Source organism: Acanthisitta chloris, unplaced genomic scaffold (assembly GCF_000695815.1).
Source record: "Acanthisitta chloris isolate BGI_N310 unplaced genomic scaffold, ASM69581v1 scaffold6740, whole genome shotgun sequence".
In the NCBI taxonomy this organism is placed as follows: Eukaryota; Metazoa; Chordata; class Aves; order Passeriformes; family Acanthisittidae; genus Acanthisitta; species Acanthisitta chloris.
The window spans coordinates 34,773-51,662 of NW_008649853.1; the positions used below are offsets into that span (position 1 = coordinate 34,773).

At 40.1% G+C, this 16,890-nt stretch overlaps 1 protein-coding gene across 1 annotated transcript in view; it reads right to left on the reverse strand.

Annotated features, from left to right (window-relative positions):
* The window catches only part of USP24 (ubiquitin specific peptidase 24), a 50,422-nt gene that overhangs the window by 26,660 nt on the left and 6,872 nt on the right, over positions 1-16,890 (reverse strand). Inside the window, exons 8-29 of the mRNA XM_009074614.1 lie at positions 15,702-15,776; positions 14,795-14,953; positions 13,655-13,769; positions 12,562-12,665; positions 11,352-11,459; positions 10,793-10,888; positions 10,529-10,690; positions 8,585-8,692; positions 7,816-7,965; positions 6,591-6,722; positions 5,967-6,078; positions 5,634-5,710; positions 4,605-4,745; positions 4,416-4,469; positions 4,114-4,229; positions 3,382-3,448; positions 2,629-2,739; positions 2,151-2,249; positions 1,899-2,069; positions 1,183-1,268; positions 945-1,038; positions 529-684 (exon numbers count right to left, since the gene is read on the reverse strand). Coding sequence (XP_009072862.1) covers positions 529-684; positions 945-1,038; positions 1,183-1,268; positions 1,899-2,069; positions 2,151-2,249; positions 2,629-2,739; positions 3,382-3,448; positions 4,114-4,229; positions 4,416-4,469; positions 4,605-4,745; positions 5,634-5,710; positions 5,967-6,078; positions 6,591-6,722; positions 7,816-7,965; positions 8,585-8,692; positions 10,529-10,690; positions 10,793-10,888; positions 11,352-11,459; positions 12,562-12,665; positions 13,655-13,769; positions 14,795-14,953; positions 15,702-15,776 — 2,493 coding nt within the window. The remainder of the gene's footprint in view (positions 1-528; positions 685-944; positions 1,039-1,182; positions 1,269-1,898; positions 2,070-2,150; positions 2,250-2,628; positions 2,740-3,381; positions 3,449-4,113; positions 4,230-4,415; positions 4,470-4,604; positions 4,746-5,633; positions 5,711-5,966; positions 6,079-6,590; positions 6,723-7,815; positions 7,966-8,584; positions 8,693-10,528; positions 10,691-10,792; positions 10,889-11,351; positions 11,460-12,561; positions 12,666-13,654; positions 13,770-14,794; positions 14,954-15,701; positions 15,777-16,890) is intronic.

The window sequence follows — 16,890 nt, forward strand, 5'->3', positions numbered from 1 at the left end:
CACAGCAGTGTGATGACAGTGTAAGAAGATGAAGACCTAACATTAGACTCTGGAAACCTAAAGGAAAGCAACTACAAGAAAATTCATACAGTCATCTTGGCACACATCATGAAGTAAAGAGAAGAACTTAGTCTAGTGTTTGGGAAGCTGCTGGCAGCCAGTCCTCCAGCCTCAGGTTCTTCAAACCGTATTTGTAATGGGCCCTTATAAACAGTGGGACCTGTGAGTGGAACTAAAGACTCTCCAGCTTTTAGTGTGTAGATCAGTGTCCTACCAATGACACCAGCTAAAATCCTCTACTCTTTAAAATCCATGCACTGAACCCTTGTAAAGAACCTTTTTACACGATTCAGCCCAGCATTTTGGCTAAAGAATTTAGGAGAACACCTAGGGGTAAAAAGTTGTATGTATTCCACTCCCTTTATGTACACAGCTAAAACAAGCCCAGAGGCTTCTCAGTAAAAGCCTTGAAGTGAAAATTCTTCCCAGTTGAAACACAAATAGGAAGAAGTAAGTTTGTTTTCTTACCTCTAAATTGTAGAGCACTCTGAAGGTGGACATGCCTGGAGCAAAAGACCTGAAAAGACTTTCTAGTATTGAACTAGCACTGGGCTGATGTTGGTGTTTTGAAGACAAGGATGGTGATTTTGAGGACTGAGAACTGGATTCTGATAGCAGTGTTTTCTAGGAGGAAAAAGCCAGAGAAGAAATATTTTGAGACTCTTGTGTTTTGTTGTAATTGGCAATACATTTCCTATAATCCCTGTAACATCCTTATCACCTCTGGCTGCTTGGAAAGAAGTCAATAAGCTTTAATGTGAGCATTATTTTGCTGTAGAGTTTCTAACCCTTTGTGTATGATAATCTGACAGGGAATTTAAGAAACCTGGTAGCAAAACGCTTTTTGTTAAACTCATCAAGATTACTTATTGTTTAATCCATACCTTCCTTCCCAGGGAATCAAGTTGATCAAGAGCCTCCTGAATAGCTGGGTCAGTGGGAATCAAGAGCAGAAGTTTTCTCACTCGCAGTGTTATCCTGAAAAGTTATCAGAAGTTATGTGCATGAAACAGGAGCCCAGCCACACTGTGGCCTGGATGCCTGCACACTGAAATAAGCAGCTATTCAAACCCTGCAGTGTGAGCATTTCTTCAATATTTAGTAACCAGTTAATCCGCTTACCTTGGCTCCTCTAGGTTGGCAAGCTGGTACAGCATATCAAACACATTACACACCAGAGCCATGACTACTCCAGGCAGGGATTTCTCCTGAGAATTAAGCAAAAATACAAAGGTCTTTTTCTCCTTTCTCTGTTACAAATAAACTAGAAAGAGCTCTTCACTGAAGCAACTACCCCAGATGCCAACCTGCCCCACAGAAATCCCCATGACCTTCTAGGCCGAGACAACATTATAATTTTTATGCTATCCCATTTCCATTTTAACATTCACTTTTTCAAGTTAACCATTAGTTAGGGTTGATAAACAAAATACAACGCAGACCAGGAATGGTCTGAACATGCTAGCTGATACTTCTTAGTTTATTTGCACATTGCAGCTTTGTTAACAGTGGTAATCTGGAAATCTCTCCCCTTGACAAATACACCGCCTCAAAATTTAACTGTATGAGTCCTGTTTGTTTAAAAAATCCTGTAGAGATTAATAAACACCAAGCAGGCTACAGTTTACATTCTGTCATTCTGTTGAAAAGTCAAATCTGCATGCATAAGGCAAGTGTGTGTTTAAATGTATTTCAACTGCTGTTTGAAAGCAAAACCAAGGACTGGATACTCAGCTGATGTGAACAGTTTCTTTGCCATCTTACTGGAACTCCCATTGTCTCTCCCAACTATCCCCCTCCAGGAAAAATCTGACAGGTTTCAGGCTATTATGTTGTACCTGTTCCATTGCATAGGATGAACTAAATACACTGCTGCTGTTGCTGGAACTGGTTGAGGAATCTGCAGAGCTCCCTGATGGAGTCCCACTTCCTGATGTTTTTACTGTAAGGACTTGTTCATCAGAGAAGCCCAACTGGTGTAGTAGTTTCTGATCTTTGTTTACTGTTAGCTGCAAGAAAATATTTATCATTTAGTTCTGGCAAAGAGACTCAATTTTATAAGGAATGGGAATTCTTTGTGGTTAACATACCAGGCTGTCATTGGCAAATATCTGTATATTATCCACAGGGGAATTCAACATCTTTGCTATCTTCCACCTGACGCTCCCTACAGTTTCATTGCTATGAGCCTGAAAAATCAAACAACACTAGTTCAGTACCTCTGCTCAATCAGTAAATGCCAACAGAACAAATAAAAATCTTTCTTCCTGCTCCTCTGCATAGGGTGATAAAAGTATTGCCTGTAAGAGAACGACAGGATAGGACAGCACAGAAATGCTCCAACACCCACAGTAAGCAAACAACTTATTTTTCCCACTCTGGAATGATGATCAAAATACATTTAGTTTACATACACTTCCATATACAGACTTAACATTTTCAAGCAGAGTTTTCAAGTTGACTGAAGTCCTTAAAACGAGCTTACTCTGTTCAGTCCACACATAAATGATCCCGAAAAGCAGCTGTGTGACCAACAGCCCATGACACACATAACTTGTGCACACATACCTCTATGGTGAAGGTATCTTTGGTAGACTCATATGTAACATTAAGTGTTAAAAGATGTCCATGGAAAGAGGCACCATGAGGTAGAATAGTTCGGGGAACAGAGTAGAGGTCCTAGAGGAAGAGAAGGATCATAGTAAATGTCACCCTTGAAAACAAAGACATTTCTATGACAGCAGGTAACAAAGTTCCCAGGGGTGCACAGGTTTAAATACTGTTCGAATACTGTGTGCAGTTCTGGGCCCCTCAGTTCAGGAAGGATATTGAGGTGCTGGAGCAGGTCCAGAGAAGAGCAACGAGGCTGGTGAAGGGACTCGAGCACAAGTCCCATAATGAGAGGCTGAGGGAGCTGGGGTTGTTTAGCCTGGGGAAGAGGAGGCTCAGGAGAGGCCTTATCACCCTCTACAACTCCCTGACAGGAGGTTGGAGTCAGGTGGGGGTTGGTCTCTTCTCCCAGACAACCAGCAGTAGGACAAGAGGGCACAGACTCAAGCTCTGCCAGGGGAGGTTTAGGTTGGATATTAGGAAGAGATTTTTTATGGAGAGAGTGATCAGACATTGGCATGGGCTGCCCAGGGAGGTGGTGGATTCGCCATCCCTGGAGGTTTTCAGGCTGAGACTGGATGTGGCACTTAGTGCCATGGTCTAGTAACCACGGTAGGGTTGGACTCGATCTTATGAAATAACTCCCAATATTATTAAAAATAGTAAAAGTTGTGCTCTTAGCCTTGCCCAGTGTGAAACTACATCTCTTACCTCTATTGTTATCACATAACGCTCTGCCAACAGCAGCAGCCTCTCGATTATTACAAGTTTAGTTGACCTAAAGACAAACATTGTAAACAAGCGTAACTTGTCTCGGACTTAACGCCCACAGGTAACTACCATGAATTAGCTATTTTCAAACATAACTCCTTAAACTTGCAGTTAATTCAGTAGAAATTAACTAGGAAAACAGGCCAAGAAGCTCCTATTACAGTGCTTGACATGTAGCCAGCTTCATAATAAGCTTCATGTTCCTAAAGGTTCCACCCTATGCTTATATTTAAGCTATACATTTATAAGCATATGTTATTTAAACTGAAGCATGAAAAACTGTACTTTTCTCTCCTAAATTAAAAAGAGTCAAAACCAAACCCCACTGCCACAGAAATATTACACTGACTAATAACCCTGTGGGAGTTTTTTTGGGGTTTGGGGCTTTTTTGGTTGGTTAGTTCGTTTGGGTTTTTGAGGAGTTGGAGTGTTTGGGTTTTTTTTGTCTATTTGATTTTGTTTTCTTGTGATGTTGTTGTTTTTTTTTTTAAACACAGGTTTTCAAAACGTCTGGAACTCAAATTGCATTGTAATTGGAATACTGAATTGAGAAACCACTAGAATATACAACTACCAATTACTGAGAATTTTAATTAGCCCTCAAAAATCATGTGGGAAGCAGCCGAGAGCACATGTCTAGTATCGTATTTTTTCCTTTAGAGACAAGCCTACCTGTAAGGAGACTGAACTGATGTTGCCACCGTAGGCATAGCAGTTGCTGTGAGCATTTTTGTAGCTCTTGTAACAGCATGTGTTAACGTCGGACCACCGAGTGCAGAGCTGGCTGCCTACAACACAAAGCAGAGTACAAGTGCTAGTTTACATGGACAATCAGTGTGTCCTGGAAAGCTAAGAGGACAAAAAATATTTGTGGAACAAATTTTTTTCTTTAAATAAAATTATCATAGACAATTATTCTAAGATTCAACCCCAAAAAGATGTAGGTACAAGAACAATTACAATAAGTCTTTTACCTCTAATCGTGTGTAGCAATCAGCAATGAATTTCTTGTGCAGTGATACTGAATCCTACAGACAAAATGTACAAATTAATTAGAACTTACACCAAAATGATGGGAATTACCCATAAACTGACAGAACCCAACAAATTACACACTTTAACAGGCAATGTCAAAGTACTCCCATGTACAAATATATGCCTACCTTTTTCAGCCTAGGAGTTAGATTAATATAGCTGTAATTTATTATCAGTTGAATAGCTTCATTGGCAATTTCTTCATCAGGCGACTCCATTGCAATCTTCCAAATGAAATCCATCCCTATTAATTCCAGTTTTTCTACACTCTACATAAGAAAGAGCAATAGTAGAACGTGAGAGGATTTCTTACACGATTCTAGTTGAGCCACAGGGAGAAAAGAGTCTTCCAGCTGCTGCAAAAGCATCTTTTGATTGAAACTTAATTTTTTTTTCCAACATGCTACCACACTTTGGCATAGTGCAAAGTGAAATCAAGAGCTCCACATTTGTATAGTTATATAATAAAAAAACCTGAGGATAAACAAGTTCCAAAGAACAAATCTCAGCCAAGCCAACTGAAAAACTAAAACCTTTAAAAGCATGGATAAATTTAATCCGGAATGGAATTTGTCTCACAAGAGTCAACATGGTAACTAACCACACAATAAACCACCACAAAACCTACTATGATGCTTGGCAAAAAAATTCTGTGTTTCAATTAAGTTCTTGGTGATAAAGATCTAAAATGCCTATGGAAAACTACTTAACATAAGACCATTAATTTAACAAAAACACTGAAGTATCAGATTATAGTAGGTCATATTTGCATATGGTAAGCCTAACTCTCATGCAAAGAAGAAAAATACAACATAATTAAAAACCAGAATATTTCCCTGCTAGGGAGAAGCAAAAACCACACATTAGGATTCATAATTATTATTACAAAGCAGTTCACTCATTCCTCCTGCAGAGGTTTAGAAGCTACATACCAGCTCACAGCTACCAATCACTTTGTTTTAACTGTCATAAAACTGTCAAATTTAACTGTCAAGTTTCAGCTTCAGAAGTACACAATGTAAATGCTAGCAGGACCATCTGCATGTTAACACAAACACGACCACGTCAAACAGCTGCTAAACAATCCTTGTCTCACCTCCTCCCAACCACAAGAGGCCACAGGTAGTACACAAGAACGAACTGGCTAGAACACTCACCAGCTGAGTTCCTTGCCTCTTCAGCCGATGGTCACACAGGTTCACATTTTCAAAGAAAGTCTTAAATAAACTAAAACCTGAAAGTGAAAAAAGGTGCAGGATTTTTATTCAGGTCAGGCTTAGTTTCTATGCTTTTTTGAAAAAACGGAGACATCAAACAGAAGAATGACCTTTTTCCTCTACAACTACTAAAACTCAAAATGGTAGAAAAAGATCCCTTTGTGATATTGATTTATAGAACTGGTTAGATGTTTAGTTTCAAGGCTGAGGAAGGAAATTTCTGGTGTATATATATGTCAAAACCAAATCTGTTGACCCAAGCCATTTTCTTACCATTCATAGTAATTTCATATGATTCCAGTTTAAGAATTTTCTCTTTGAAGAGCTGTTGCTGTACATCACTCTCTAGATCATGCTGTCCTTTTGTAAACCACTCAAAGCACATCTGTGAATGAAAAGCAGATGTATTTTTACCCCGTTGTCGTGCCAAATATTTTAGCTTCATACAGCAAACTATGTCAGATACCATAGTAACTCATCTTGCAGAAGTTTTATCTACAGCAAGAGCTTCAAAATCTAATCTCCTGGTGACCTCACATATTACAGAGGCTGTCTTGCAGCATTCAGGTACTTCATCTTCATAGTCATCTTTCACCCAAACAGTGCTGAGTGTCTCATCACTGCATGTGTCTCTTCTCACCCCAGGATCTATTCACCTGCAACCGATCTCCTGGCCAACATTCCTCCTTCATTCAAAGCTCATGTTAAAAGAGCATCCCAGTCATAAGCGACCACGTAACAGTGGCTGCACTAGCTTACACAAAGCATAAATAAATGCATTATTAGTTTGTGTTTGCTGCTCATGCTTCACATGTCTCAACAAACACATATGCTGTCCATGATCCATTAAAGATTCCTTCTGCAACCACAGAAACCAACTTTTCAAGTTTTTCTTACCTCTCGATCCAACTCGCAAACATCCTGGCCAGTTACAAGGCATTCCCAGATCTCCCTGGCACGATTCCAGCCCAAATAAAGGGTGGCTTCTTGCAGAAAAAATGCCAAAAATTTTAGATGTGCCTCCAAATACTGAGGAAGAGGAAACAGAAAAAAGAAAGAGGAAACAAAACCTCAACCTTAAGACTTTTCTTTTTTAAACAAGATCTCTGAGCATTCTTATATTTTTGCAAACCTAGTTGTCAAAGCCTAGAAACGGAAGTAAATCTCATGAAAAATTTCTATTTTAAAGAATTTTAAGCATTACTACTTTTTTTTTTACTACCTTGTCTAAAAAGAAACACTCAAGCCCCCTTGGATTTGCTGTTACTTTGGTGATATTATTTGACACTAGTTACTAAGTCAAAACTAGTGTGGGAAAAATAATTATCTAAGCATTAGCAACAAACTGCTATGAGCTATTTGTGTGTGTGCCTTCCATGTGCTAACTAGCATATCTGCTTCAGGGATCAGGAGCTTCACGCCAAATTCAAAGGTATCACCTCACCAGAGCAGCTGAACTGAAGCTGGTGAAGAACCTGGAAGCTGCACAGGCTTGGAGAAAACAAATCCTATGATGGGAACACCTAGCTCTCCAATAGTTAAAGAGTTTGCTAAGGAACTCACAGACTGCACACCATTACTCTATAACAGCAAGGCCTTAACAGATTAAGTATAAGAACTATAAATAAAAACTAGCGCAATTCATAGAATCATAGAATTTAGGTATTGGAATGAACCTTACAGAACATCTAGTCCCAACCCTCCCTGCCATGGGCAGGGACACCTCCACACTAGATCACGTTGCACAAGGCCTCATCCAGCCAGGCCTTGAACACCACCAGGGTCAGGGCAGCCACCACATCCCTGGGCAACCTGTGCCAGTGTCTCATCAACCTTAGAGTAAAAAACATTTTTCTAATACGTAACCTAAACTTCCCCTCCTTCAGTTTGAATCCATTAGCCCTTGTCCTATCACTGCAGTTCCTAACAAAGAGTCCCCACAAAGAGTCCCTCTCCTCTCTGGCTGTAGGTCCTTCAGATATTGAAGAGTTACTGTGAGTTGCTATCATTCACCAGTGAATTCCCAGAATGAAGCAACACCTAATCTTATGCAACTTGGTCAGTGATACATTACACCATGTTGTCAGAAATCTAAGGTAGTAAGAAATTCAGGGTTTAGTACCTCGCGGTAAGTGTATCGGCCATCCACCAGTGTTGCTCCAACGAGCCCCCCTGGACCTGCCACAGATGCAGCCAAACGGTGACATGATATTAAGCTTCCTGTCACCAGCTTCACTATTTCAAAGTTTTTCTTTAAATCTTGAATAATGCTCTTGACAATAAAAAGAAACAAACCAATATTGAGAAGAGAGGTTATTAAAAAAAATAATAAACAGGCACATGCACACAGCAGTTAAGTCTTCTACAAACACACATCTCTCATCAGAAGGAGCAATGTTTCCCCCTCAGAGCCAGTTTTACCCCTTTCAAGCACCCAAAGCCCCCTAATATTGGTGTTTTCAGCATGTGCTGAAACACATGCTGCAGATTGCAAAATTCCACACCTCCACTCAGCCACTCTGTAACACATGTGACTTGCTGGTAGTTTAGCCTGTTTTCCAAGAGTCAATGTCAATTCAATTACAAAGTAGCTGCTCTAAACATTAGCCATTGTTCATTTCTTAACAGAAACGTGCCTGTTAATTACTTTACAAAATGCTGAGAATAAATTAGTCCTGACACAGCAGATTTATACACACATGTACACACAAAAATGGACAGCACACAACAGCATCTCTACTTGAACAGTTTCTTTATGCTGCATCACCAAACTACTTGTCAAAGTGCTTATTAGCTCTTTTTATTTCTAAATGCAAACTTCCATGCTCCAGAACCAGAACCACACAGATAATAATAAATGCTTCAGAAATCATCTCAGCATATATCCTTACCTTGTCTTGTTTTTGGTAAGTTTGCTTAATAAACGAACGCGTGATTTCATGGAGCTGACGTAACGCTGGCACCACCCACACAAACTGAGGATTATTGTGCTGGGACGACTAGTAGTAGGAAAGGTAAAAACAATTACACATGTGGCACATGCTCAACAACAGATTAACTTTCCTCTCAGACTCCTGGAAGCCTAACAATGTCTATTAATGCTGTTGTTTCAAAACAACAGCTACTAGCTCTGCAGGCTTCTGTTACTTGTTTCTGATTCCTTTCCAAACACACTCAAGGTGCCCTTTTTCACTTTCTACAAGAAGTCCTTTGATACACACATATGCCATTTTGTTACCCCTATTATTAAGACCAAAGTACCAGCTCCTTGTTAGAGAACATGCAAATTAAGTAGCCAAAAAGAACTCAATTGCACCAGGGAGAGATGATAAACCACCACCTTCCTCAATCATGGGAGATGCAGCAGGCCTAAAATGGCACAAAGGGCAAACCCAGTCAAATGATGTTACTTACTGCTAAAGCAAGAGTAACAGAAGAAAGAATCTCAAATACTACTGAGGGCTAAGAGACAAGTTTCTGATTGGTCTTGGCAAGGATCCCTCTGATAGGAAGCAAAGGGTACTTTAAGCTGCATTTTGAAAGAGATCCTACAAAGAACAACCCTCCTACCTCATTTTTAGAACTGCTCATCACTTTTCTGGGAGGCTTCATTTTCTGTAAAGTTTGACCAGACAAACCAGTACTGAGGTTGCTTGTTCAGAGAAGTGATGTCTGGTTTAAATACTGAAAACCACCAACACCACCTACAGACTTAGAGGGGTTAAAGGAGCCTGCCCATAACAGAAAGCTCTCCACTGAAGACTCCCTCATGTATTTGAGAATGCCTTAACATTCTATTCCCTCCCAGTTTATGCCTGTATGTCCCCTAATGAAGGGAAATAAAAAACCCGATATATTTTTAGAAGTCTGCTGTATGTTACTCCAATCCCTTCCAGCCTACAATTACAGCTTTTGTTAGTGTTTCCCACTGCAGCACCTCTGTAAAAGCCCTTGCCAGAATGCAATTAAAAACAGTGCAAGGTTAGGCAAGCATAAGACAAGATCCAAAAGAAAAAAACTACAACTTTCACAGACATTGAGAACCGAAGCTTTGAAATCCATATTGATAAACACACACACAAAAGTGTAATCAGTATCAAGAAGCAACATACTATGCCTCCCAGACTCCTAAAATCCTCTACAGATGCTGCAACACGGACAAAATCTAATTATCATGAAAGAAATGAACAAAAAAAGTACAAGGCTTTTTCTTTATTTACAGTGTACTTCAGACTGAAAAAAGAGAAGACAGGAGCATTCCTGAAGGCCTCAAGAAAAACTGCCTGCTATGTGAACAGTGCAGGATAGAATATATGCAGTCTTTTAAGCCATGCACATCTCTGCTGCTGCCAGGGAACAGCACAGGCAGCTGTGGGAATGGCTTCTTTATGTTAGATGAAAAGAGTGTTAAGTATTACATTAAATACAAAACTACTATAATTTAAATACTGATTTGCATTTTGAGACTTAATGGTCATGCCAGAACACATGCTTAACGCAAAGAAAACTAATCTAGGCTTTCACATGAAAGGGACAGTTAAAATACTGACATACCTTTATAGTGGTTCCATTTGCAAATTCTAACCTTGGGCCCATCCTGGTAGTTTCCCATAAACTGATCACTTCTTGTGCTGAAAATTTGCTTAAAACAAAGGCAAGAGACTTACTATGAGTCTCATGGTCAACAAAGTGGCTCACACAAAGCCTACCCCTCTTGTGGACTCCCCAAGGTAAGAACTTACAGATGGGACACACAATTTGTGCATCTTGAAAGAAAGGGCAACATCAAGGCTAGGTAAGATTTCATTTCGGAAAAGATAAAATAATAAACCAACCCTCTTAATATCCTCTATGCACTTGATGATGTAGCTTCTTTTGATTGCCTCTTTCACTGCATAAGCATCACTGAGGATTGTCAGATGTTCCTCCAGGGCCTGCTGAATAAGACTACATGGTAGTGTTGGAAGATGAGCCAACTCCCAGAGTACCTCCAGAACCTAGAGGAAAAAGTGCAAGATTAGTCAGGATCTAGAAGGTACAGAGACTAGCAACTCTATATTTAATAAAAAAAAATTTCAAACTAAAACCATTTCTCATGCCTTGCCAGTGGTTGTCTCCACTCGTGCTTCTCGACCGATGCGCCCGATCAGGCTCAGCAGCTTCTGTCGCACTCTGTCACTCTCCATCTCCCAGCTCTGGAGAGCAAAGAAATAACATTCACTATTAAAGCAGCATGCAGTGCTCAAGCGTACACAAACATCTAATTCACAGTTGTTTCACTGCAAGAAAACCAAAATACAAACAGGTATGTTTCCACCGTGTATATTTCCTTACTTCTGTTACTGGGAGTTGCAGTACTGATTTGCTGAACTCATTTTCAAACATAAACTGTAAGTGATTAAAGATAATAATAAAATCTCACTTTAAGTAGTTTAGGACTGGCTATATAATGTACTTCACATCTAAGTCAATTAGTAATACAGTAGCAGATCAGGTTTCTGGGTTAGCATGAAAATTAGTACTTAAAGTGTTATTTTTATAGCCAATTTTATATAGAAAATAAATGTATTCAAGGCTTTTGCCTTCTGGCAGATTGGATGCACAAGTACATCTCATGAGTTCTCTTCCTAAGGAACAGAAATTCATGTGAAAACTTACCTTTTGGATTAGAACAAACAAATGATTGAGCTGATCAGAGCTAAACTTCACAGCAGCTGCAGCAATAATGGTATGTATGTTTTCAATCACAGTGGACGATTGTCCTGACTGAAAAGAAGAAGGAGGTAAACACAAGGCAGGTCTTTATCCCAAACGAGAGAATCTTCATGTAAACATTATCCTACTATTCATACTAATGAGAAATAATTTTGACATGTTAGATACACAAGGCCAGAATAACTGTCTGCTCCTCATTTCCCTGGCAGAGAAGCCTTTGGAAGTAAGTCTAAAGCAGGAAAGAAAAAGTCTTTCATTATTAGAGCATCTTCAAGCTCCTGCAGTGGCACACACTGCTCTGAGGTGTGGTGCCAGCAATACAAACATCACTGTTTTTATTGCCTGGTGAAGTCCATGTGTGGAGTGCTGCATCTCTGACACTCTTTTAGGCTTTACTCAAAAGTGAGCAATACAGAATCTCCTCCCACACGGATGGGAGCACCATGGTAACAACAGCCTGAGAGGGGGAGGAAGTACGGCGTTTGATTAAAGAATAAAAGTGAGCGAGCTAGAATCATACTTCAGCTCTACTAAGCACTAAAGACTGGCTGTCATGCCTGCACATATTGCAGAGCTGACAGTGTCCAATGAGTTTGATCTAAAATGTCAACATTTGGACAGAGAAGAAAACCATTTCCTGCAGTGGAAGATTAGCTTCTGGTGACAAGTTTCCATGTGTCATTTGCCTTAAACAGTCCAAGTATCTTTTCCCCATAGGTTGGATATCCATCATGTGAAAGCCCAAAGATTACTTGTCAGTCAATTATGTGTATGTACAGGAAGGTACCACCAGTCACAAAATGTAATATCCTTAGGCATGGTCTTTGGGCTAGACAAACACTGTTACCTGTTTCAAGCTGGCAACCTCTTAGTCCAAGTCAAATATTTTGCAGCCCCTTAACACTTGTTGCAAAGAACTGAACTTCATCACAGGATTTGAGAGCTGTGTTACAAGAAACTGCCAGAACACTCAATTTAAAATGGCAAAGGAAGTAGTAGACAGAAGCCTTTGCATTAATTATATTGTTAAAATCTCAACACCTCCACTTGGCAATAGAGAGGCATAGATTATAAACAAAAAAAAAATCCCATCATCAGAATGTTTGCTTTTTTAAGGCAGTCTAAAAGCACCTGCCTGGTCTTGATTGCTTACCTGAATTCTCCAAATTTTAGTGAGCTCATCTAAAGATAATTTACTGCCCAGCAGTTCAATAATTCCCTTTATTCGATCACAGTATTGCGCTTGGTCTATATTACCTATGAAAGACAGAAAGGCAACTAAATTAATATATTTCTAACAGTATTTAGATACGTTAAATTAATTAAAATAAACAAGTTCTTTCAAAGGGAGAAGAGCAAAGAATTTTCAGATGAAGATGGCTTTCTCTGCTGTGACAGACAAATCTATCAGACCAAAGAAAAAGACCAAGGCTCTTTCCATCTTTACTTTGTTTCACTTCATACATCTGATAGCAGTCCACATCTACAGAACATTACTACTTGGGAAAAAAACCTCTCTTTTCTCTCTTTCCTAGAGGCTAACAATACATAAACTGAGAGTAAAAACACCAGGTACAGCAGAAGGCATGTGCACAGAAGTGAAACAGAGGACTGTTGGAGCAAGTCCAGAGGAGGCCACAAGTTGATAAGAGGACTGCAGCATCTCCACCATGAGGACAGGCTGAGGAAGTTGGGGCTGTTTCAGTCTGGAGAAGAGAAGACTGCATGGAGACCTCAGAGTAACTTTTCAATATCTGAAGGGTCTACAAGGGAGCCAGAGTGTGACTCTCTGTTAGGAACTGCAGTGATAGGACAAGGGCTAATGGATTCAAACTGAAGGAGGGGAAGTTTAGGTTACATATTAGAAAAATGTTTTTTACTCTAAGGGTGGTGAGACACTGGTACAGGTTGCCCAGGGATGTGGTGGCTGCCCTGACCCTGGCAGTGTGCAAGGCCAGGCTGGATGAGGCCTTGTGCAACGTGATCTAGTGTGGAGGTGTCCCTGCCCATGGCAGGGAGGGTTGACACTAGATGATCTGTAAGGTTCATTCCAACCCTTAAATTCTATGATTCTGTGACTGTATGACGGTAGTAGAATTTGCAGGGTTTTACTTTATTTTGAAGACAAGAAAACCCTTCAACTCTTTTGTTAATAATGTTCCATTAAAATGTATTGAAAGGGACGGATGAAATTTTAAAATATATCATTCAAAGCATGTGCCAGTAGACTCTGTGAGAGTACTTACCTTCTAGAGCAATGGACAGGACCGAGTTCTCTACGAGCCAGTTTAGTAGTCGGTCTGTATCTATCGCATTCTTCACCGACTTGGAGACAGTGCTGTCTTCTATTAATTTGGTTACCTACACATTGCAAAATGTGAGATGCTAACACTGATTCCCACGTTCATCATACATGCACACAATGAAATTTATTCAAAAAGGCTTTTAATAAAGCTTAAGTGTGAATCCCGAAATAAAACGAGTACAGAAGGTGTTTCTTGGTTGGTTGTTTTTTTTGGGGGGGTGTTGGGGTTTGTTTGCCTTTGGTTTTTTTAATAAGGTGTTTAAAGGCAAATTCCTAACTCAAAACACCTGCCTGTCATCAGCCTCTGATGCGGCAGGATAGCATTCTGAGTCTGACACAGAAAAGCTGGCCTGTGCTGCCAGGTATCTTTCTACAGATATGCCAGAAGTAGGTTATCTCAGGCTTCTGCTTGTTACACTCAAATCAGTGTCCTATTTTTTTATCCAATACTGAACTGATATAGGCTCCTTAGTCTAGGGAGAAAGAGCTCATTTCTGCTACTGTCTTCAAAAGCTGCACTTTTATAACTCTGCCACAGATACACAGCATTTATGATTAAGAACCAAACAGCAATGAGGTTTAACATCTCAATTTTTCCATGAATAAAGAAGGAAAAAGCACAAAAGAGAGACTCAAACACTACAGTCTCCACGTACAACCATAACAAAACCCCCACAATTACATAGTGTAATGATTTGATAAAACGGGACTAAGACACCAATGTAGGATCAAATCCCATTTGCTTTTTATTCCTTTTTGTCTCAATGAGAGCAGGAAACAGAACACATTGAGTTATCAGGGTTATCTCACAGTGAACACTCAATGATTAGTTTAGACCATAAATCAATCTAAAATCACAGTTCTTAGAAGAGGTTAAACTGTCTAGTTGCAGTGGCTACAAATATCACAAACATATTAACTTGTTTTGGTATTTATTATGACCTGAGTTTTCGCTAAGGCAACATAACCGGTAAGGAAATACCATGTCATTCCTTTCTTTAAGGCCGTGGTTTCAGTGGCTGATTAACAATCCATCCCACCTACACACACACACACACACACACAAAAAAAGCAAACCTACTTCTTTGAGGGAATTCATCTTTGCACTGAAGTGAGGAGATTTCAACATGCGCAACAGAATGTCCAACCGCAAGTCATCGACCGCAGTGACCAGATCAGGTTGGAAACGCATGCACAGCAATTTGATACCAGACAAGAGCTCAGGGATACTGACTAGTCTCTGTTCAAAACACAACAAAAAAAGGACAAATAGAGGCATTGCTAGTTTTGCTATTCGCTTTCAGACTTCAGTGATTCACAAAGAGCAGGTTTAGTGACCCAGTACAGACTATTTGATCTATGAAACACAGTACCAAGTACACCTGGAAATGTTACATGTGCACCAGAAATTTTAAGACCACAAAACATTTGGTCAAAGCTACAGATTTGTTACATGAAATTGCTACTAAATTCCTCCCCTGTAGTTCCACAGTCCATGAATATTCTCTAGTTTACAATTAACAATTTAAGTCTAAATAACAAGTAAATACTCAAATATTTAATAGAACAGGATGCCAAACTCAGGGTAATACAGGAAGTAGTCAGAAGTTGCACAAACATTTTACCAACAGCTACCAAACTCTCAGAAGCAAGCAGCTAACGTGGAAGTTACATGAGTTTAACAGACTGCAAGAGAGTAAGCATCTTTGAGTTAAGAAATTCAGCATGCTGCACAAGGGGACCAACAAAAACATATTTGTCATGTATTTCCCACTGCAACAGTGGCAAAATATTTAAAAAAGGGTCATAACAGCAGATATCTACTGAAAATAGCATTGGATGTAATTGGGTAAATTGTCACTCGGTCAGAATTCAGAACAGGCTGTATTTTTGCCAGTGAAAATAAAGCTATTGTTCTAGTCTATACTGCCAGCAGTTCCGAGACACAAAGGAAATTCTTCCTAAATATTTAATATGTAAAACATTACCTTGTCTTTCAAGTCCTTCTCTTCTACATTCTGTACATATTTAATCATTTTATGAATGACTGGATCCAGCATGGGCTAAAGAATATGAGAAAAGACAAGACAATCATGTTAATGTTTCCTGAAATCAATTACATTACTCGAAAGCTGCGGCTGCAGCAAAATGAAACACTTGGCTGAAAGCTCACCATTATCTTAAACATAAAGCAACACCTACAACACACATAAAACTATCCCGATAGGTATGTCCAGAAGCAGCAGCAATTAGATTAAGAACCCATTTCTGACTATCGTACTGCAGGTTTGCAAACAGAGGAGACTGACCTTTCAGAAAGCATCAGTTATTAGGTGCATGTGCCCCTCTGACTCCCAAGGGCTTCTAAACTACCTCCTCTTCAAATAAAGTCTTTCAGTCACTTAAGTTAATAGTTTTTTTTGTTGTGTGCAGGTGTGAAGCCTGGAGTATGTCTGCACGTACAAATAGACCACAGTGAATTGTTTCCTTGTAACACCATTTTTGCAGTGTAAACTCTCATAGAATCAACTTGGTTGGAAAAGACCTCCAAGATCATCAAGTCCAACCCTACCGTGGTTACTAGACCATGGCACTAAGTGCCACATCCAGTCTCAGCTTGAAAACCTCCAGGGATGGTGAATCCACCACCTCCCCAGGCAGCCCATGCCAATGCCTGATCACTCTCTCCATTAAAAAATCTCTTCCTAATATCCAGCCTAAACCTCCCCTGGCAGAGCTTGAGTCTGTGCCCTCTTGTCCTACTGCTGGTTGTCTGGGAGAAGAGACCAACCCCCACCTGACTCCAACCTCCTTTCAGGGAGTTGTAGAGAGTGATGAGGTCTCTCCTGAGCCTCCTCTTCCCCAGGCTAAACAACCCCAGCTCCCTCAGCCTCTCATTATGGGACTTGTGCTCGAGTCCCTTCACCAGCCTCATTGCTCTTCTCTGGACCTGCTCCAGCACCTCAATATCCTTCCTGAACTGAGGGGCCCAGAACTGAGCACAGTATTCAAGGTGTGGCCTCACCAGCACTGAGTACAGGGGTAGAATCACCTCCCTGGTCCTGCTGACCACGCTGCTCCTGATCCAGCCCAAGATGCCATTGGCCTTCTCCTGAGCACACTGCTGGCTCATGTTCAGCTCCCTGTCTATCCAAACTCTCATATTCATGTGTTTCA